At 44.4% G+C, this 22,165-nt stretch overlaps 3 protein-coding genes across 3 annotated transcripts; 1 reads left to right on the top strand and 2 right to left on the bottom strand.

Moving 5' to 3' along the window:
* Positions 1-989: 989 nt before the first annotated feature.
* LOC121865545 (flocculation protein FLO11-like) lies at positions 990-18,071 on the top strand (the record flags this gene model as incomplete). Its single annotated transcript, XM_042365065.1, has 3 exons — positions 990-1,457; positions 5,264-5,613; positions 17,915-18,071. Coding segments are annotated over 3 exons (975 nt in total), but the record flags the coding sequence as incomplete, so codon positions are not given.
* A 1,374-nt stretch (positions 18,072-19,445) lies between these two features.
* Positions 19,446-20,696, bottom strand: LOC121865555. The gene has a single exon (XM_042365073.1). It carries the CDS (start codon positions 20,496-20,498, stop codon positions 19,446-19,448), a length of 1,053 nt encoding a protein of 350 aa, XP_042221007.1. The 5' UTR covers positions 20,499-20,696.
* A 375-nt stretch (positions 20,697-21,071) lies between these two features.
* LOC121865563 (proteoglycan 4-like) lies at positions 21,072-21,869 on the bottom strand. Its single transcript, XM_042365083.1, has one exon. The coding sequence runs from the start codon at positions 21,867-21,869 to the stop codon at positions 21,072-21,074; it is 798 nt and encodes a 265-aa protein (XP_042221017.1).
* Positions 21,870-22,165: the final 296 nt, after the last annotated feature.

The raw sequence follows: 22,165 nt of genomic DNA on the forward strand, positions 1-22,165 counted from the left end.
TTTATCACCACTATACACACATCATCACCATACTTTGTGTATCACCACTATACACACATCATCACCATACTCTCTGTATCACCACTATACATCATCACCATACACTTTGTATCACCACTATACACACACAGTCACCATACACTTTGTCACCACTATACACACATCATCACATACACTTATCACCTATACACACATCATCACCATACTCTTTTATCACCACTATACACACGTCACCATACTCTTTGTATCACCACTATACACATAGTCACCATACTCTCTGTCACCACTATACACACATGATCACCATACTCTTTGTATCACCACTATACACACATGGTCACCATACTCTTGTATCACCACTATACACACATCATCACCATACACTTTGTATCACCACTATGTACATTACATAACACCACACAATAATACAGTTTTGTTACGTTTGTACTGTATCTAAGCTCACTTTTATCTTGCTACAATAATTGGAGACGTTGGTAGGTGTTTGATGTAGGTATGTAAGTTATAAAAAGATTTGTCCTTCGATCTTTAAAATGGAAAACAAAAATTTACAAAATCGATCGATTTCTCTAAGGGAAATCTAATGTACATTAAACAAGAAATGTAAGCCTCCCACTTACATTACTTTGGGTAAGGCCGGTTGTCGACAACCGTTTTGGTCAAAGAAACTTGACCTTGGTGAGAATACTGCTGCTGATAAGGATGCCGTCCTTGTGAGCTACTTCAAACTGTATAAGGAGAAGTTTACCGAAAATTTAATTATATTGCCACACGAAGAAAACCTTAATATAAAGGTAAAATTAATGAGAGGCATTCGGACCCTGTCAAAAGTAAAGATCCCGGCCTCTGACTTACTACAAGGAGAGGAAGTGATTTTTCCTTCCCTCAGACAACATTACTCCTACGGCAGAATAATATATCACGTGACCGAGGAGGCCTCAGTGACCGAGGAGGCCTCCGAGACCGAGGAGGCCTCAGTGACCGACGAAGCCTCCGTGATCGAGGACGCCTCCGTGGCCGAGGACGCCTCCGTGGCCGAGGAGGCCTCCGTGACCGAGGAGGCCTCCGTGACCGAGGAGGCCTCCGTGATCGAGGACGCCTCCGTGATCGAGGACGCCTCCGTGACCGAGGACGCCTCCGTGATCGAGGACGCCTCCGTGACCGAGGACGCCTCCGTGACCGAGGACGCCTCCGTGACCGAGGACGCCTCCGTGACCGTGGACGCCTCCGTGGCCGAGGACGCCTCCGTGACCGTGGACGCCTCCGTCACCCAGGAAGTCTCAGTCTTAACGGACGCCGAGTTTGCCTCAATCTTCAGGGACTCCTGTATCCTCGGGGACGACTCATTCTTCGAGAATGACTTATCCAGGGACGCCTCAGTGATGGCGTTATTAACAGAAATGAGTTTATCGGTGGTCTGTTTCCTCGGGCTGTTTGGTGTAAATATGTTATTAGTAAAATGTATCTATGCGCTTGATGCCCCAGATGAATGCTTTTGTGGGCTAGTTTCTTATTCTGTTGTGTTAGTGTGCCTCATAATGATGTTTTTTTATAAAATGTGGTGTTTGAAACGTTCATAAGGAAATGAGCCTTAAAAATAATGAAAAAAGGGCAAATGATTTTTCTTGTTTAGATTATTCACTCTATCCACTACACTGTTATCTACATTCACTACACTATCACCTACATGACAACTAATGCACTATTATCTACACTACAACTAATGCACTATTATCTACTACAACTATGCCTTATCTCACTACAACTAATGCTATTATCTACCATGCAACTATTTTATTATCTACACTACAACTAATGCACTATTATCTACACTTTAACTAATGCACTATATCTACACTACAACTAATGCACTATTATCTGCACTACAACTAATGCACTATTATCTACACTACAACTAATGCACTTATCACACTACTGCTAATACTATTACCTACCTACAACTAATGCTATTATCTACACTACAACTAATGCACTATTATCTACACTGCAACTAATGCACTATTATCCCTCACAACTAATGCACTATTCTACACTACAACTAATGCACTATCACCTACACCATTAATGCACTATTATCTACACTACAACTAATGCACTATTATCTACACTATATCTAATGCACTATCACCTACACTACATCTAATGCACTATCACCTACACTACAACTAATGCTATTATCTACACAACTATCACTATACTCACATCTAAATGCTATCACCTCACACAATATTGCTATTATTTACACTACCTTGCACTATTATCACACTACAACTAATGCACTGTATCTACACTACAACTAATGCACTATATCTACACTACAACTAATGCACTATTATCTGCACTACAACTAATGCACTATTATCTACACCTACAACTAATGCACTATTATCTACTACAACTAATGCACTGTATCTACACTACAGCTATTGCACTATATCTACACTACAACTAATGCACTATTATCTACACTACAACTAATGCACTATTATCTACACTACAACTAATGCACTATCACCTACACACAACTAATGCACTATTATCTACACTTTCTAATGCTATTATCTACACACAACTAATGCACTTATCTGCTACAACTAATGCGCTTATCTACACACTATTATGCACTTATTATCTACTACAACTAATGCACTATTATCTACACAACAATAATGCACTATTATCTACACTACAACTAATGCTATTATCTACACTACAACTAATGCACTATTATCTACACTACAACTAATGCTATTATCTACGCAACAACTAATGCACTATTATCTGCACACAACTAATGCACTATTATCTACACTCACACTAATGCACTATTATCTGCACTTCAACTAATGCTATTATCTACACTACAACTAATGCACTATTATCTACACTACAACTAATGCTATATCTACACTACAACTAATGCACTATTATCTACCTTAATATTTCTACACCTACAACTGTGCACTATTATCTACACTACAATAATGCACTATTATCTACTCTACAACTAATGTACTATTATCTACTACAACTAATACTATCACCTACACCAACTAATGCACTATTATCTACACTACAACTAATGCACTATCACACACACACAACTAATGAACTGTATCTACACTACAACTATGCGATTATCTGCACACAACTAATGCACTATTATCTACACCCAACTAGTGCATTGGTTGTGGTATGAATAGTGCAATAATGATTGTAGTGTGAATGCATTAATGCAATGTAGATAATGAATGCATTGAGTTTATAGTAATAGATAATGCATTAATTGTAATTATATAATAGTTCATTAATTGTAATTGGCACTAATAGTGCGATGAGTGTGAATGGTGAATTATGAAGTGCAGAATAATTAACAATGTAATTATGCATTAGTGCAATGAATAATAGTGCATTGGTTGAGGTAATAATAGTGCGTGGTCAGTGTAGACTGTAGTGCATTAGTTGAGTGTAGATAATAATGCATTGAACACAGTGTGAATAATGACGTGGTGTAGAGTAGATAACAGTGTGCATTAGTTGGAGTGTGAATAGTGCATTGGTTGGTGTGATGATGTGCATTAGTTGTGGTGTAGATAGTGCATTGGTTGCAGTCATGAATAGTGCATTGGTTGTAGTGTGATAATAGTGCGTGGTGTGTAGATAGTGCATTGGTTGTAGTGTGAATGGTGCATTGGTTGTAGTGTAGATAATGGTGCATTAGTATGAATGTGAATAGTGCATTAGTGTGTAGATGTGTTAGTTGTAGTGTGAATTAAGTGCATTAGTGTGAATGGCATTGAGTGTAGTTGTAGTGTAGGTAATAATGCATTGAGTTGGCAAGTGAGTACCAGTGTGAGTGTGAATGTGGTGCAGGTAGTGTAGTGTATGTGGAATGCATTAGTGTAGTGTAGATGTAGTGCAGTGTAGATAATGCGTGTGAGTGTAGTGGCATAATAGTGCATTGTAGTGTGAATGTGAAGTGTGCTGTGTGAATAATAGTGCATTAGGTAAAGGTGTAAATAATAGTGCATTAGTGTGGTGTAAATGATAGTGCATTAGATGAGTGTAGGTGATAATGTGCATTGGTTGTAGTGTAGATAATAGTGCATTACTTGTAGTGTGGGTGATAGTGCATTAGATGTAGTGTAGTGATAGTGCATTAGATATGATGTAGATAATAGTGCATTGTTGTAGTGTAGATAATAGTGCATTACTTGTAGTGTAGGTGATAGTGCATTAGTTGTAGTGTAGATAATAGTGCATTGGTTGTAGTGTAGATAATAGTGCATTAGTTTTGTAGTGTAGGTGATAGTGCATTAGATGTGAGTGTAGGTGATAGTGCATTAGATGGTGTAGATAATAGTGCATTGGTTGTAGTGTGAATAATGGTGCATTACTTGTAGTGTGAGTGATGGTGCATTGGTTGTAGTAGACAATAGTGCATTGGTTGTAGTGTAGATAATAGTGCATTGGTTAGTGTAGATAATAGTGCATTGGTTGTAGTGTGAATAATAGTGCATTGGTTGTAGTGTAGATGATAGTGCATTAGTTGTGAGTGTAGATAATAGTGCATTAGTTGTAGTGTAGATAGTGCATTGGTTGTAGTGCAGATAATGGTGCATTGGTTGTAGTGTAGATAATAGTTAAAATTAGTTAAAGTGTAGATAATAGTGCATTGGTTGTAGTGTAGATAATAGTGCATTAGTTGTGGGAATTAGATAATAGTGCATTAGTTGTGAGTGTAGATAATAATTGCGTGGTTGTAGAATTATGGAATAATAGTGCATTGGTTGTGAGTGTAGATAATAGTGCATTGGTTGTCATGTAGGTGTTGATAATTATTAGTGAATGTAGATAACGGTGTAGTGGATAAGTGAATAATTAAACAAGAAAAAAATCATTTGCCTTTTTCATTGTTTTTTGAAACTCATTTTCATAGGGAACGTTTCAAACACCATTTTATAAAAAACATCATTATAAGGCACACTAACACAACAGAATAAGAAACTAGCCCACAAAGCATTCATCTGGGGCATCAAGCGCATAGATACATTTTACTAATAGCATATTTACACCAAACCTTCGAAACCAGACCTGCCGATAAGCTCATTTCTGTAATAGCCATCACTGAGGCGTCCTCCGGATAGTCATTCTCGAAGAATGAGTCGTCCCCGAGATACAGGAGTCCCCTGAAGATTGAAACCAAACTCGGCGTCCGTTAAAGACTGAGACTTCCTGGGTGACGGAGGCGTCCACGGTCACAGAGGCGTCCTCGGCCTGGAGGCGTCCACGGTCACAGGCGTCCTCAGTCACAGAGGCGCGTCCTCGGTCACGGAAGGCGTCCTCGGTCACGGAGGCGTCCTCGGTCACGGAGGCGTCCTCGGTCGCAGAGGCGTCCTCGATCACGGAGGCGTCCTCGTCACGGAGGCCTCCTCGGTCACAGAGGCCTCCTCTCGGTCTGGAGGCCTCCTCGGCCACGGAGGCGTCCTCAGCCGGGGGCGTCCTCGATCACGGAGAGCTTCGTCGGTCTGAGGCCTCCGCGGTCTCAGGCCTCCTCGTCCTGAGGCCTCCTCGGTCACGTGATATATTATTGCCGTAGGAGTAATGTTGTCTGAGGAAGGAAAATCACTTCTCCTTGTAGTAAGTCAGAGGCCGGGATCTTTACTTTGACAGGGTCGAATGCCTCTCATTAATTTTACACCTTTATATTAAGGTTTCTTCGTGTGGCAATATAATTAAATTTTCGGTAAACTTCTCCTTATACAGTTTGAAGTAGCTCACAAGGACAGCATCCTTATCCTTTAGCAGTATTCTCACCAAGGTCGATTTCTTTGACCAAAACGGTTGTCGACAACCGGCCCTTGCAAAGTAATGTAAATTAGAACTTACATTTCTTGTTTAATCTACATTAGATTTCCTTAGAAATCGATCGATTTCATAAATTTTGTTTCCATTTTAAAGATCGAAGGACAAATCTTTTTTATAACATACCATCAAACACCTACCAACGTCTCCAATTATTGTAGCAAGATAAAGTGAGCTTAGATACAGTACAAACGTAAACAAACTGTATTATTTGTGTGGTGTTATGTAATGTACATAGTGGTGATACAAAGTGTATGGTGATGATGTGTGTATAGTGGTGATACAAAAGTATGGTGATCATGTGTGTATAGTGGTGATACAAAGAGTATGGTGATCATGTGTGTATAGTGGTGATACAGAGAGTATGGTGATCATGTGTGTATAATTGGTGATACAAAATTATGGTGACGTGTGTGTATAGTGGTGATACAAAAGTATGATGATGATGTGTATAGTGGTGATACAAAGTGTATGGTGATGATGTGTGTATGAGTGGTGATACAAGTGTATGGTGATCATGTGTATAGTGGTGATACAAAGTGTATGGTGATGATGTGTGCATAGTGGTGATACAGAGTGATATGGTGATGATGTGTGTATAGTGGTGATGCACAAGTATGGTGATGATATTGTGTATGGTGGTGATACAAAGTGTATGGTGATCATGTGTGTATAGTGGTGATGATGCAAAGTGTATGGTGATGTGTGTATAGTGGTGATGATACAGAAGTATGGTGATGATGAGTGTATGGTGGTGATACAAAATTATGGTGATGGTGTGTGTATGGTGGTGATACACAAAATTATGAGTGTGATGTGTGTATGGTGGTGATACAAAGTGTATATTGATCATGTGTGTGGTGATGATGTGTGTATAGTGGTGATACAAAGAGTATGGTGTTGAGTGTATAGTGGTGATACAAAGTGTATGGTGATGATGTGTGTATAGTGGTGATACAAAGTGTATGGTGATCATGTGTGTATAGTGGTGATACAAAGTGTGTGGTGATGATGTGTGTATGGTGGTGATACAGAGTGTGGTGATGATGTGTGTATAGTGGTGATACACAAAAGTATGGTGATGTGTGTATGATGGTGATACAAAGTGTGTGGTGATGATGTGTGTATAGTGGTGATACAAAGCGTATGGTGATCATGTGTGTGTAGTGGTGATACAAAGAGTATGGTGATCATGTGTGTGTATTAATTACAAAGAATGGTGATTATGTGTGTATAGTGGTGATGCAAGTGTGGTGATCATGTGTGTATGGTGGTGATGCAAAGATTGTGGTGATGTGTGTCTAGTGAGGTGCAAGAGTATGGTGATGATGTGTGTATAGTGATGATACAAAGAGTATGGTGATGATGAGTGTCTAGTGGTGATACAAAGAGTATGGTGATGATGTGTATAGTGATGATACAAAGAGTATGGTGATGATGAGTGTATAGTGGTGATACAAAGTGTATGGTGATAATGTGTGTATAGTGGTGATACAAAGAGTATGGTGATGATGTGTGTATAGTGGTATTACAAAGTGTAAGGTGATAATGTGTGTATAGTGGTGATACAAAGAGTATGGTGATGATGTGTGTATAGTGGTGATGCAATGTATATGAATCTCGGAAACTACTTTACCGATCTGTTGTGATGATGGGTGGTGTTATATGTAGTGATGATGGATGGTGTTATATGTAGTGATGATGGATGGTGTTATATGTAGTGATGATGGATGGTATTATATGTCGTGATGATATATGGTGTTATATGTAGTGATGATGGATGGTATATGTAGTGATGATGGATGGTGTTATATGTAGTGATGATGGATGGGTTATGTGGTGATGATGGATGGAGTTATGTGTAGTGATGATGGATGGTGTTATGTAGTGATGATGGATGGTGTTATGTAGTGATGATGGATGGTGTTATATGTAGTGATGATGGATGGTGTTATATGTAGTGATGATATGGTGTTATATGGTGATGATGGACGGTGTTATATGTAGTGATGATGGATGGTGTTATATAGTGATGATGGCTGATGTTATATGTATTGATGTTTGTTATATGTGATGATGGATGGTGTTATATGATGATGATGACTGTTGTTATAAGTGATGATGGATGGTGTTTTATAGTGATGATGGATGTTGTCAGTGATGATGGATGGTGTTATATGTAGTAATGATGGATGGAGTTGTATGTGATGCTGATGGATGGTGTTATATGTAGTGATGATGGATGGTATATGTAGTGATGATGGATGGTGTTATATGTAGTGTTGATAGATGGTGTTATATGTTGTGATGATTTGTTGTTATAGTGATGATGGATGGCGTTTTATGTCGTGATGATGGATGGTGTTATATGTAGTGATGATGGGTGGTGTTATATGTAGTGATGATGGATGGTGTTATATGTGAGATGTTATTGTAGTGATGATGGATGGTGTTATATGTAGTGATGATGGATGGTGTTATATGTAGTGATGATGGGTAGTGTTATATGTAGTGATGATGGATGGTGTTATATGTAGTGATGATGAAGGATGGTGTTATATGTAGTGATGATGGATGGTGTTATATGTAATGATGTGTGGATGATGTTATATGTAGCGATGATGGCTGTTGTTATAGTGATGATGGATGGTGTTATATGTAGTGATGATGGATGGTGTTATATGCAGTGATGATGGATGGTGTTATATGTTGATGATGGATGGTGGTGATGGATGGTGTTATATGTAGTGATGGATGATGGATGATATTATATGTATTGATGGATGGTGTTATATGTAGTGATGATGGATGGTGTTATATGATGATGGATGGTGTTGTATGTAGTGATGATGGGATGATATTATATGTAGTGATGATGACTGTTGTTATAGTGATGATGGATGGTGTTATATGTATGATGATGGATGGTGTTATATGTGATGATGATGGCTGTTGTTATAGTGATGATGGATGGTGTTATATGTAGTGATGATGATTGTTATGTGTAGTGATGATGGATGATATTATATGTAGTGATGATGACTGTTGTTATATGTAGTGATGATGGATGGTGTTATATGTAGTGATGATGGATGGTGTTATATGTAGTGATGATGGATGATGTTATATGTAGTGATGATGGCTGTTGTTATAGTGATGATGGATGGTGTTATATGTATGATGATGGATGGTGTTATATGTAGTGATGGATGGTGTTATATGTAGTGATGATGGATGGTGTTATATGTAGTGATGATGGATGGTGTTATATGTAGTGATGATGGATGGTGTTATGTAGTGATGATGGATGGTGTTATATGTAGTGATGATGGATGATATTATATGTAGTGATGATGACTGTTGTTATATGTAGTGATGATGGATGGTGTTATATGTAGTGATGATGGATGGTGTTATATGTAGTGATGATGGATGTTGTCATATGTAGTGATGATGGGTGGTTATATGTAGCGATGATGGATGGCATTATATGTAGTGATGATGGATGGCGTAATATGTAGTGATGATGGGTGGTGTTATATGTAGTGATGATGGATGGTGTTATATGTAGTGATGATGGATGGTGTTATATGTAGTGATGATGGATGGTGTTATATGTAGTGATGATGGATGTTGTCATATGTAGTGATGATGGGTGGTTATATGTAGCGATGATGGATGGCATTATATGTAGTGATGATGGATGGCGTTATATGTAGTGATGATGGGTGGTGCTATATGTATTGATGATGGTTGGTGTTATATGTAGTGATGATGGATGGTGTTATATGTAGTGATGATGGATGGTGTTATATGTAGTGATGATGGATGGTGTTATATGTTGTGATGATGGATGGTGTTATATGTAGTGATGATGGATGGTGTTATATGTAGTAATGATGGATGGTGTTATATGTAGTAATGATGGATGGTGTTATATGTGGTGATGATGGTGGTGTTATATGTAGTGATGATGGGTGGTGTTATATGTAGTGATGATGGGTGGTGTTATAGTGATGATGGATGTTTATGTAGTGATGATGGATGGTGTTTATGTAGTGATGATGGATGGTATATGTAGTGATGATGTTGTCATATGTTGATGGGTGGTGTTATATGTGATGATGGAGTGATGGGTGTTTATATGTAGTGATGATGGGTGGTGTTATATGTAGTAATGATTAGACAATAAAATAATATCAGTTTAATGCTAAACAAATTTGCGTGAAAAAACTTAGTGAAAGAAGTTTTGGGGACTGAACAGTGAGACAATGTGGAGCTCCCGGAGGATGCCTAGCAGATGATAGGAGGGCGTCGATTCTTCTAGTGTATATAAAAACAAAAAGTCTATCTGTCTGTCTGTGTCTGTCTGTTTGTCTGCGTGTGTCACGGAAACTCGGAAACTACTTCACGATCTGGACCAAACTTGGCATGGAAAATGGGTGGAACACACAGGTGACAGGCAATGACAGAACACAGGTGACAGGCAATGACAGGAACACACACTGGTGACAGGTAATGACAGGAACACACACAGGTGACAGGTAATGACAGGAACACACACAGTGACAGGTAATGACAGGAAACACGGTGACAGGTAATGACAGGAACACACACAGGTGACAGGTAATGCAAGGAACACACACAGGTGACAGGTAATGACAGAAACACACACAGGTGACAGGTAATGACAAGAACACTGGTGACAGGTAATGACAAGAACACACAGGTGACAGGTAATGAAGACACACAGGTGACAGGTAATGACAGGAACACAGTGACAGGTAAGGAACACAGGTGACAGGTAATGACAGGAACACACACAGGTGACAGGTAATGACAGGACACACACAGGTGACAGGTAATGTGACAGAACACAGGTGACAGGTAATGACAGAAACACACACAGGTGACAGGTAATGACAAGAACACACAGGCGACAGGTAATGACAGAAACACACAGGTGACAGGTAATGACAAGAACACACTGGTGACAGGTAATGTAATAAAAACATGACAAGACACACACAGGTGACAGGTAATGACAGGGACACACACAGGTGACAGGTAATGACAGACACACAGGTGACAGGTAATGACAGGAACACACACAGGTGACAGGTAATGAAACACACAGGTGACAGGTAATGACAAGAACACACACAGGTGACAGGTAATGGGAACACACACAGGTGACAGGTAATGACAGGAACACACACAGGTGAACATAATGACAAAACACACAGGTGACAGTAATGACAAGAACACACTGGTGACAGGTAATGAAGAAACACACACAGGTGAAGTAATGACAAGAACACACTGGGCAGGTAATGACAAGAACACCAGGTGACCAGGAACACACACAGGTGACAGGTAATGACAGGAACACAAGGTGACAGGTAATGACAGGAACACACACAGGTGAGTAATGACAGGAACACACACAGGTGACAGGTGTGAGAGACACAGGTGACAGGTAATGACAGACACACACAGGTGACAGGATGTGACAGAACACACACGGTGACAGATGTGAAAGACACACTGTGGTGACAGGTAAAGACAAGAACCACGGTGAAGGTAATGACAGGAACACACACATGTGTGGGGACACACAGTGGTGTGTGAGCACACACAGGTGACAGGTATGTGGGGACACACTGGTGACAGATGTGTGACACACACAGGTGACGGTGTGTGGGAACACACACAGGTGACAGGTAATGACAGGAACACACAGGTGACAGGTAATGGAACACACACAGGTGACAGGTAATGACAGGAACACACACTGGTGACAGGTAATGACAGAAATACACACAGGTGACAGGTAATGACAAGAACACACTGGTGATAGGTAATGACAGGAACACACACTGGTGACAGGTAATGACAGAAACACCAGGTGACAGGTAATGACAGGAACACACACAGGTGACAGGTAATGACAGGGAACACACACTGGTGACAGGTAATGACAGAAACACACACAGGTGACAGGTTGAAACACTGGTGATAGGTAATGACAGGAACACACACAGGTGACAGAATGACAGGAACACACACAGGTGACAGTAGGAGTTTAAAGACACTTCGTAGACAACTCAAAAGGGAAATGAGAGATGTAGTGAAGATCAGTATGAATGTACAAACACAAACGGTACAAACACACCAAAAAATGTGTAGTATATTATGAACAAAACAAACAAAAATCGATTATCCACTTCTGAACCGGAAATGAATACATCTGGTGTATAAAAACAAAAGGCGCGAGTTAGATCACACCAACACGACACACAGGCAAACACGACACACAGGCAAACGACACGCAGGCAAACACGACACACAGGAGCAAACACGACACGCAGGCAACGACACGGAGCAAACCACGACACACAGCGAAGACGACGCACAGGCAAACGACGCACAGCAAAACACGACACAGGCAAACACGACGCACAAACACGACGCACAGGCAAACACGACGCACAGGCAAACACGACGCACAGGCAAACACGACGCACAGGCAAACACGAGCAAAACACGACGCAGAGCAAACACGACGCACAGGCAAACACGACGCACAGGCAAACACGACGCACAGGCAAACACGACGCACAGCAAACACGACCACAGGCAAACACGACGCACAGGCAACACGACGCGGGCAAACAGACGCACAGGCAAACGACACGAGCAAAACACACACAGCAAACGACACACAGGCAAACACGACACACAGGCAAACACGACACACAGGCAAACACGACACACAGGCAAACACGACACGCAGGCAAACACGACACGCAGGCAAACACGACACGCAGGCAAACACGACACGCAGGCAAACACGAGACACGGCAAACACGAGAGCAGCAGCAAACACGAGACGCAGAAACACGACGCACAGGCAAACACGACGCACAGGCAAACGACGCACGAAACCAACGACGCACAGGCAAACACGACGCACAGGCAAACACGACGCACAGGCAAACGAGCACAGGCAAACACGACGCACAGGCAAAAACGACGCACAGGCAAACACGACGCACAGGCAAACACGACACAGGCAAACACGACGCACAGGCAAACGACGCACAGGCAAACCGGCACAAGCAAAACACGACGCGCAGGCAAACACGACACCGCAGGCAAACCCGACACGCAGGCAAACACGACACGCATGAGCAAACACGACACACAGGCAAACACGACACACAGGCAAACACGACACACAGGCAAACGACACACAGGCAAACACGACACACAGGCAAACACGACACACAGGCAAACAGACACACGAGGCAAACACGACACGCAGGCAAACGACACGCAGGCAAACACAGAGACGCAGGCAAACAGAGACGCAGGCAAACACGACGCACAGGCAAACACGACGCACAGGCAAACACGACGCACAGGCAAACAGACGCACAGGCAAACACGACACACAGGCAAACACGACGCACAGGCAAACACGACGCACAGACCAAACACGACGCACAGAAAACACGACGCACAGGCAAACACGACACGCAGGCAAACACGACACGCAGGCAAACACGACACACAGTTAAACACGACACACAGGCAAACACGACACACAGGCAAACACGACACTCAAAAGATACATCAATGACTATAGTGTGTTTCTGTGACTACCAAGGGTTACCTTCCACCCCCAGGAGTGAGCCTGTTCGACAAGAAGACAACGCTCACAAGAAAACCTAGAGAATAGGCAAGTGGTAAAGACACAACTCTAAATAATGGAGTGTTATGGAGGAATCTAGAAATATTAGTGGAAGGAAGCCAGAAACTCATAGGGAGAGAGAGAGAGAGAGAGAGAGAGAGTGTTCCTCGCCTTTTCTTAAGAGTGTAATGAGAGCTCACCCCGTGTTCCCTCTCCACCCAGTGCTCAAATGTTTGCCCAAAAATTGAGGTGAAAACAAGACTGAAAAAAAAATTGTTTGTTTGAGGCATTATGTTTCAATGGTTTGGTTAACCTTCCCTGAGAGTGGGGCCAATTTGAGTGAACAAGCACTAATTTTTACACAGGTAGAGTTTGGTGAGTAAAATTTACCTGTGGAAGTAGTGTAGTGTATTTGGCACATTTGGGGCCCTTTAGATATTTTTGGGGGGTGGGTGGGGGAGAAGTGGGGGAGAAGGTGGGGGAGAGGGTTGGGTGGAGAGGGTGGGGGGTTGTTGGAAAAACACGATATTAATTGGCAGTTTTTTTTAGAGTGGACGTAGTTATTTGCCTAATTCATTTATTTTTGTGATTTCGGTAATTTTTTCTTTTTTTTTTTTAAGGGCGGGGCAGGTGTTTCATTAAAATATTTTGGGTGTATCTTGTACTTAGTAATTCATCCAATATCACTTCTGTTGTGTTATTTTCTCCCATGTCCTCCACGTATCCACAAGATTATATTCTTTACGTGTCCTAAATGGTCATATTTTAATTACATAACCTTTACTTGTCATCACATCATTCTTCGTATGTCCTACATCCACATCTTATTATTACAGGCGTGTCCCTCTAGCTGCTGCCCATATCACCCTCCCTCTTGTCCACCCATCTATCTTGTTGCTATCGTCTCCTTCGCCACACACACACACATTATTCTCCTTTTTCTTTCTCACCTTTTTACCCTATCTATTTTATCCCCTGCCACGCTCTCCTCGTCTTTCTTCCATCTTCTCTTTTATCCTGTTATCACTCGTTCCTTCATAATACGCGAGTTATTATTCCTTCCCGCCTCTGACTACTCTTTCAACCAGCCATACGTGATATCCTACTGCCTTAACTTTGACGGAGAACAGTCGAGACGGTTACTCCTTCCCCTGCAGTAGAGTACATGTGTGTGTGTGTGTGTGTGTGTGTGTGTGTGTGTGTGTGTCAGGGGCTCTTTCATCTCTTGTGTACAGTATGGCGAAGTAATGTGTTTCAATTTACTCAATAATACTCTAACATTACTCTGTTACCATCTTTATTAAATCATTTCCTATTTCCTGTTATTCTTATTATACGTCATCTTCAAGCTTCTGTTACCCATTGTCATGTCTGTTAAATACAGCTTCTTATTTTCCCAATAGTAAATAAACTGATTCATAACCCGTATTTATAGAGCACCTGAAGCCTCAATCACTACATCACAGCCTCTCGGCACATCCCTACAGACACCCCACCTACAGGCACCCCACCCACAGGCACCCCTCCTACAGGCACACCCCCTACAGACACCCCACCCACAGGCACACCCCTATAGGCACCCTCCTCCCACAGGCACCCCTCCTACAGGCACCCCACCCACAGGCACACCCTCTAGGCACCCTCCTACAGGCACCCCACCCACAAGCACCCCTCCTACAGGCACCCCTCCTACGCACCCCACCCACAGGCACCCCTCCTACAAACACCCCTCCTACAGTTTAACAGAGAATGAATCTTTCTCCCCCCTCCTCCTCGCCTCTTACTCTTCCTTCCCTCTCTTACACACCTCTTCGTCTTCATTCCTCTCTCTCTCCTTCTCTACGCCTCTCCCTATCCCTCCTTCTCCACGCCTCTCGCTCTTCCTTCCTTCCTTCTCAACACCTCTTACTCTTCCCTCCTCTCCCTCTTCCTCCGCGCATCATCAGTTTTTCTTCCCTCTTCCTCCACACCCTCTTACTCTTCCTTCCTTCTCCTCCACGAATCTTTCTCTTCCTTCCTTCTCCTCCCACCTCCTACTCTTCCTGCCTTCTCTTCCTTCATCTCCTCCACACCTCTTACTCTTCCTTCCTTCTCCTCCACTCTTTCTCTTCCTTCCTACTCCTCCACACCTCTTACTCTTCCCTTCCTCCTCCTCTACCCTCTTCTCTTCCTTCCTCCTCCTCCACACCTCTTACTCTTCCTTCCCTACTCCTCCACCTCTTTCTCCTTCCTCCTCTACACCTCTTACTCTTCCTTCCTCCTCCTCCTCTACTCCTTACTCTTCCTTCCTCCTCCTCTACACCTCTTACTCTTTCTTCGTTCCTCCTCCTCTACACCTCTTACTCTTCCTTCCCTCTCCTCCCCTCACACCTCTTACTCTTTCTTCTTCCTTCCTCCTCCTCCTCGACACCTCTTACTCTTTCTTCCTTCCTTCCTCCTCCTCTACACCTCTTACTCTTCCTTCCTTCCTCCTCCTCTACACCTGTTACTCTTTCTTCTTCCTTCCTCCTCCTCTACACCTGTTACTCTTCCTTCCTTCCTCCTCCCTCTACCTCTTACTCTTCCCTCCTCCTCCTCCTCCTCTACACCTGTTACTCTTTCTTCCTTCCTTCCTCCTCTACACCTCTTACTCTTTCAGGTCTCTCTTGACTCTTACGTTCAGCATTATTCCTCTCTTTATCATTATTTTCTTACAATTACCCTAACATCTTCCCAGGAACTTCATATTGCCCCACTTCCATCTTACTATTTATACCTGATCAAATTTCCCCCCCATATTTTTTTAACCAAGTCGGAAATAATCAATTCATCTCCTTCTCTAAATGTGGTTAATGTCATTCACCTTTAACTTACTCTTCCCCCGCTATAGATTAGAATTCTCTCTCTCTCTCTCTCTCTCTCTCTCTCTCTCTCTCTCTCTCTCATCTACAAGAGTAACAGACCTCCTCTCACTATTAAGATAAACTTAGGATTACCTCTCACACTCTCCTTCTCACATCCTCCCTCTCACACACTCCTCCCTCTCACATCCCACCTCTCATACCCATCTCTCACACCTCCTTCTCACACTCCTCCAACTTACACCCCACCTCTCACACACACTCCTCCTCCAACTTACACCCCACCTCTCACACACTCACTCCTCCAACTTCCACCCCACCTCTCACACCTCACTCCTCAACTACCCCCCTCACACACTCACTCCTCCAACTTCCACCCCACCTCTCACCTCCTCCTCCAACTACCCCCACCTCACACCTCCTCCTCAACTTCCCACCCCCACCTCTCACACACTCACTCCTCCAACTTAAACCCCCACCTCTCACACCATCCCATCTATTGCTAAAATAATAAACAACTCCTGATTTATGTACTGTACAGCCCTGTAAATGTATTCAATGCATATCATTATGTCTAAATCAAATTAAGTCTGTATATTTTCAGCTGTAACTCTATTAATAAACCGTTTATTATTATTATTATTATTATTATTATTATTATTATTATTATTATTATTATTACATCTCTCACACTCACCATGGTAACTCGACAGGCTACCTGGTGAATTATCGGACCAACTGAAAAGGCTAATGTTTTGTATTTCGCCTAATAGCTTGTTACTATGGCCACCAACAACAACAACATTAATGGAAGTGTTCTTGGCCTATGAGGAATCAAGTCTCGTATTTTAAGGGATTAATGAAAATGTCAAAGCATCCGATCGATTTCTTAAGGGTGTTCCGTTGGGTAGGAGGGATTTGGGATGAAACTTCGGGAATATATTTGACGAATGAGATAAAAAGTTTGAAGAATTATTACACAGCGTTTTACAATGAATAATGGCGATAGTTACGTAAATTCGACTCGTTTGTGTGTGTGTGGGTGTGTGTGGGTGGGTGTGTGGTGTGTGTGTGTGTGTGTGTGTGGTGTGGGTGTGTGTGTGTGGGTGTGGGTTGTGTGTGTTTGTGTGGGGTGTGGGGTGTGTGTGTGTGTGTGTGTTCCCTTCCCCTTTATCGTCCACTGACGGTGGATGGTTCTGCACGGTCAACAGTAGAGGCGTGTGAGAACATGACCACATATGTCAGGGTGATACGAGGCCCTCATTCGACTGATGACAGTATATCATTCATACGCACGCACAGTGGTTTTGAGTCGACGAATGCCGGTAGGTAGATAGTTCGACACGAGAGCCTTCACGGTTGTTGAAAGTATTGACGGCTGGCAGATCGACATCGAAAAAGGTCACACAATGGCTTGAAGTCGACAGATGCCTCAATCTGGTTTTAGCTAGTTGAATACTCTGTTTATCGGCAGAAAAAGGACGATGAAAGACCGTCGACACAATGCTTTCACGGTTGGTTGCCCTCATTCGATGGATACCAAGAAAAATTCGACAAAATTCCTTCACGGCAGCTTATCCCTGGAGTCGACAGCTGACGGCAGATCATCAAAGAACGACCACATGGAATAAATTTCAGTATCAGGTTTAGTTGTTGTTTTGAGGCTTAAGTTAAATTGTGTGTGTGTGTGTGTGTGTGTGTGTGTGTGTCACGGAGAGTAGGTTACAAGCTATCTTCCCCAGTCACGTTTAAAAGCCTAGGTCTGTTTACAGTGATATGTTTACCCTCTTTACAATACTTCCTTTTAAACTCTCGGTATATTTACAAACAAACATAACTATTAATATTCTAAAAATTTTAAAGAGTTATACATTGCTCCAACACCACCTCTTCTCCCTCTAAGACCTGAAAGTAAACATTATATATATATACACAGATTAATCGATACATAATAACCAGATTTTCATACATAAAATATCTCACGCGTTATTAGAGTCAATGTATCATACGTTATTGTGTTTATAGATTAGGTTTAACTTGTCCAAACACTTGATTTACAACACAATAACTGGAGAGACGCTGCATGGTGGCTATACTTCAACTAAACCACTCGCACGATGTTAACTTTTGGCTTCAATGTTAACCCTTTTAAAATGATGGTTTAACCTTTTGAGGGTAATGGTTTAACTCTTTGAAGATGATAGTTTAATCACCTTTAGGCAATGGTTTAAACCCTTTGAGGAACATAGTTTAATCTTTGAAGACGATAGTTGTTTAACCCCTTAGAGAACAATAAATTAGCCCTTTGAATAATAGTTTTAATCATTTCAGGGATATGGTTTAACCTTTTCAAGATGACGGCTTAACCCTTTTGCATACGCTGTATTAACCCTGTTAGGACGACAATGTTGAGGAAAGGGTATGGGCAATGGACAGTAAAGTGACCACAGATTCCACGTTGACTCACCACAATGCGCTCGGAACTATAAAAATGGCTGAACCGATCGACAAATTTACAAGCCATGCAACATTAATTTGTTCAGTAAAGCTATCTGTAAGAAATTCATCGACGTTGAATTAAAATAAATCGGAAGTTTAAGTCGTATAATTTTGCTGACGTTATATAATAAATGTTAGTTTATGCCGTATAGTTTCGTTGACACTGTAATATTCTATCAGTTAATTTACGATGACAGTTTTTGACAACTCTTAACTAAACGCCGGTGAACACGACACAACAAGTTTAAGAGAAGAGCTGATGGAAGTTGTGAACCGCACTCCAATACGGTACTTCATCCTGGGACAAAAAGACGTGATGATGAGCCTAAACACCTGTGGGAGGGGACACACACACCTTAATCATTACTGCAGCACAACACCCATCTGCCCTCTGCTCCCTTATGCGTGGGCACTCAGGGACACACATGGGCACTCAGGGACACACATGGGCACTCAGTGACACACGTGGACGCTGAGTCACACGGTCACTGAACACAACGAGACACCTATGTGTGGGCCGGTGGGTGTGTCCCCCGCATCATACTACAAGGATATGAGTACTCACATGTGTCGTGGGTGAAGAGTATGGACTTGGCCTCAGCTACAGAGCAGAGAGGCTCGTCCTGCTCCAACAACTTTGTGAGGAGCATGTCACAGATGCCCTCCAGGGAGGTCTCCACAATGTCCAGCGCCAGCGTCGCCTGGGACAGGAAGTGCGCGATGTCCATGGAGGCACGCACCTCCGACCCGAAGTCCTTCATGGGAACTTTCTGTAAGGTGCAAGCGAGGAGTTGAGTGATAGCCTCATTCAGGGTAACAAGACCAGTGTCACACAGGAGGTCATGGGGGGTGGAGGGAAGGAGAGGGGCTGTCGAGGAGGAGGTTGTCATGGAGGAGGTGGTAACAATAGTCGACGACGTAACGGTCATCGTCGATGTCGCCTGGGCAGAAGTGCAGCTGTTAGGGAGGGCGGGGGCGCCTCCCCCTATATGGGTCATCTCCACCTGTACAGATGGTCCTCGGCGAGGTAAGACACCAGCCGAAGGAGGCATCTCGTTACTACCATGGCGGCTACCAGGGGCAGACACAGTGCTCTGCCACGACCCATACAGCCTCGCATACGGCAGCGTCAGGGAACACCGACGAGTCGTCACAGCCGCTGCTGCTACCTCGCTGGTCAGAGGTTTCTTTTTGATAGCGTGAGGTGGGATGATGGGAATAATCTGTGTCATCCCTGAAATATCGGTATGGCAGGAGCTGCGTCGCTTGCGGCGAGCATCTTGCGGCAGGTGCGGCACCGAAGTGGACGGGATCGAGTGTGAGCGAGAGTTGTTGCTGCCTGAAGATCTTTCCAGATCCTCCGGCTCCTCCCTGACGGTGTGCCAGTCATCTGGTATTTCGGAAAGACCAACACCACGCTCATCCCGCCCACGAAAGAGCCCCAGCACCGCCGCCAGCGAGTGCTGACGGATAAGGCGGTGCGGGGGCGGCACCCGTGGGCTACGCGAGTTCCCTTGGCCGCTCTTCGCCCCTCCGGTAGAAGACAAGAACTTGGTCATTGCGCCGCCGGTGGTGGTGCTGCCGCTGACGGTGACGCTCACAGGTGTACTGGAGGTCACGGGTGCGTTGGCAGGCGCCTGGGAGGTTTTGGTGGCAGGGGCCTGGGAAGTTTTGGTGGCAGGGGCCTGGGAAGTTTTGGTGGCAGGGGCCTGGGAAGTTTTGGTGGCAGGGGCCTGGGAAGTTTTGGTGGCTTGGGGGCCTGGGAGTTTGGTGGCAGGGGCCTGGGGAAGTTTAATTGGCAGGGGCCTGGGAGTTTTGGTGGCAGGGGGCCTGGGAGTTTGGTGGCAGGGGCCTGGGAGGAGTTTTGGTGGCAGGGGCCTGGGAGTTTTTGGTGTGAGGGGGCCTGAGAGTTTTGGAGGTGGCAGGGGCCTGGGAAATGGTGGTGGCAGACGCCTGGGGAAATGAGGCAGTGGCAGGGAGCCGGGGAGATCTTGAGTGGCAGGTGCCTGGAAAATTTGGTGGCAGGAACGGGGGAGGTCTTGGTGGCAGGGGCCTGGGAGTTTTGGTGGCAGGGGCCTGGGAAGTTTTGGTGGCAGGGGCCTGGGAAGTTTTGGTGGCAGGCCTGGGAAGTTTTAGTGGCAGGGGGCCTGGGAAGTTTTGGTGGCAGGGGCCTGGGAAGTTTTAGTGTCAGGAACCAGGGGAGGTCTTGATGTCAGGAACCAGGAGGTCTTGATGGCAGGCGCCTGGGAAATGGTGGTGGCAGGCGCCTGGGAAATGGTGGTGGCAGGCGCCTGGGAAATGGTGGTGGCAGGCGCCTGGGAAATGGTAGTGGCAGGAGCCGGGGAGATCTTGGTGGCAGGTGCCTGGAAAGTTTTGGTGGCAGGAACCGGGGAGGTCTTGGTGGCAGGCGCCTGGGAAATGGTGGTGGCAGGAACCGGGGAGGTCTTGGTGGCAGGCGCCTGGGAAATGGTGGTGGCAGGAACCGGGGAGGTCTTGGCCTGACCACCTTTAGCGGCGCCCGTGCCCTTGGCCGGGGAACTTTGGTCTCTGGCCAGCAGAGGACTGCCGGGGCTCGGAGCCTTCGTTGGAGAGCCCCTAATGGGGGACCTCCGCCCACCACTGGGGCTGGCGGGTGGTGGTGGCAACTTTGGAGTTGGGGAGACACAAATCGGTGGTGTACTCTTCTGTGGGCGTGGGGATGACATGGGTGAGATGCTGCTCTTAGGTGCCCCTCGGGGCTGAGAGGAAGCAGAAGTAGGAAGAGGCAAGCTGGGACCCCCGGCACCGTGGGTGGGCACTGTCCGGGTAGAGTCTGGTGTGCCACGGGCGGCGCTGTTATTGGCGGGTCGCTTGCAGGGAGGAGCGGGGTCTGGGGTGGACATGGTGTCTGGCGGCACGACGCTCTCCATCAGGACGCCACACGGCAGCATCACTGTCGCACTCTGGCCACGCCGTCCTCATCGCCCGTCCGCGCCCCACAACATCCTTCTCGCGCCGCACTCGCCACCACACTGACCCTCGCACCCTCCCTCTCGCGCACCCATCCCTCGCGCACGCTCCTCACGCATTTCTGCACGCATTCCCGCAACCCATTCAACCCCCCTTCTCAATCACCACACTGTCATACCATCCAACCTAAACCATGGTTATAATGACCCATATTCCACCCAGAACAACCGCACAATTAAGGCGGCTCATTCACAAGGCGGGTCGCGCACGGTCACCA

This window comes from Homarus americanus, unplaced genomic scaffold (genome assembly GCF_018991925.1).
Source record: "Homarus americanus isolate GMGI-L3 unplaced genomic scaffold, GMGI_Hamer_2.0 scaffold15611, whole genome shotgun sequence".
Classification (NCBI taxonomy): Eukaryota; Metazoa; Arthropoda; class Malacostraca; order Decapoda; family Nephropidae; genus Homarus; species Homarus americanus.

What these genes read in the sequence shown, in the direction of transcription:
- LOC121865555 (XM_042365073.1), bottom strand. Translation starts at nt 20,498, where the DNA reads ATGACCAAGTTCTTGTCTTCTACCGGAGGGGCGAAGAGCGGCCAAGGG.
- LOC121865563 (XM_042365083.1), bottom strand. Translation starts at nt 21,869, where the DNA reads ATGCTGCCGTGTGGCGTCCTGATGGAGAGCGTCGTGCCGCCAGACACC.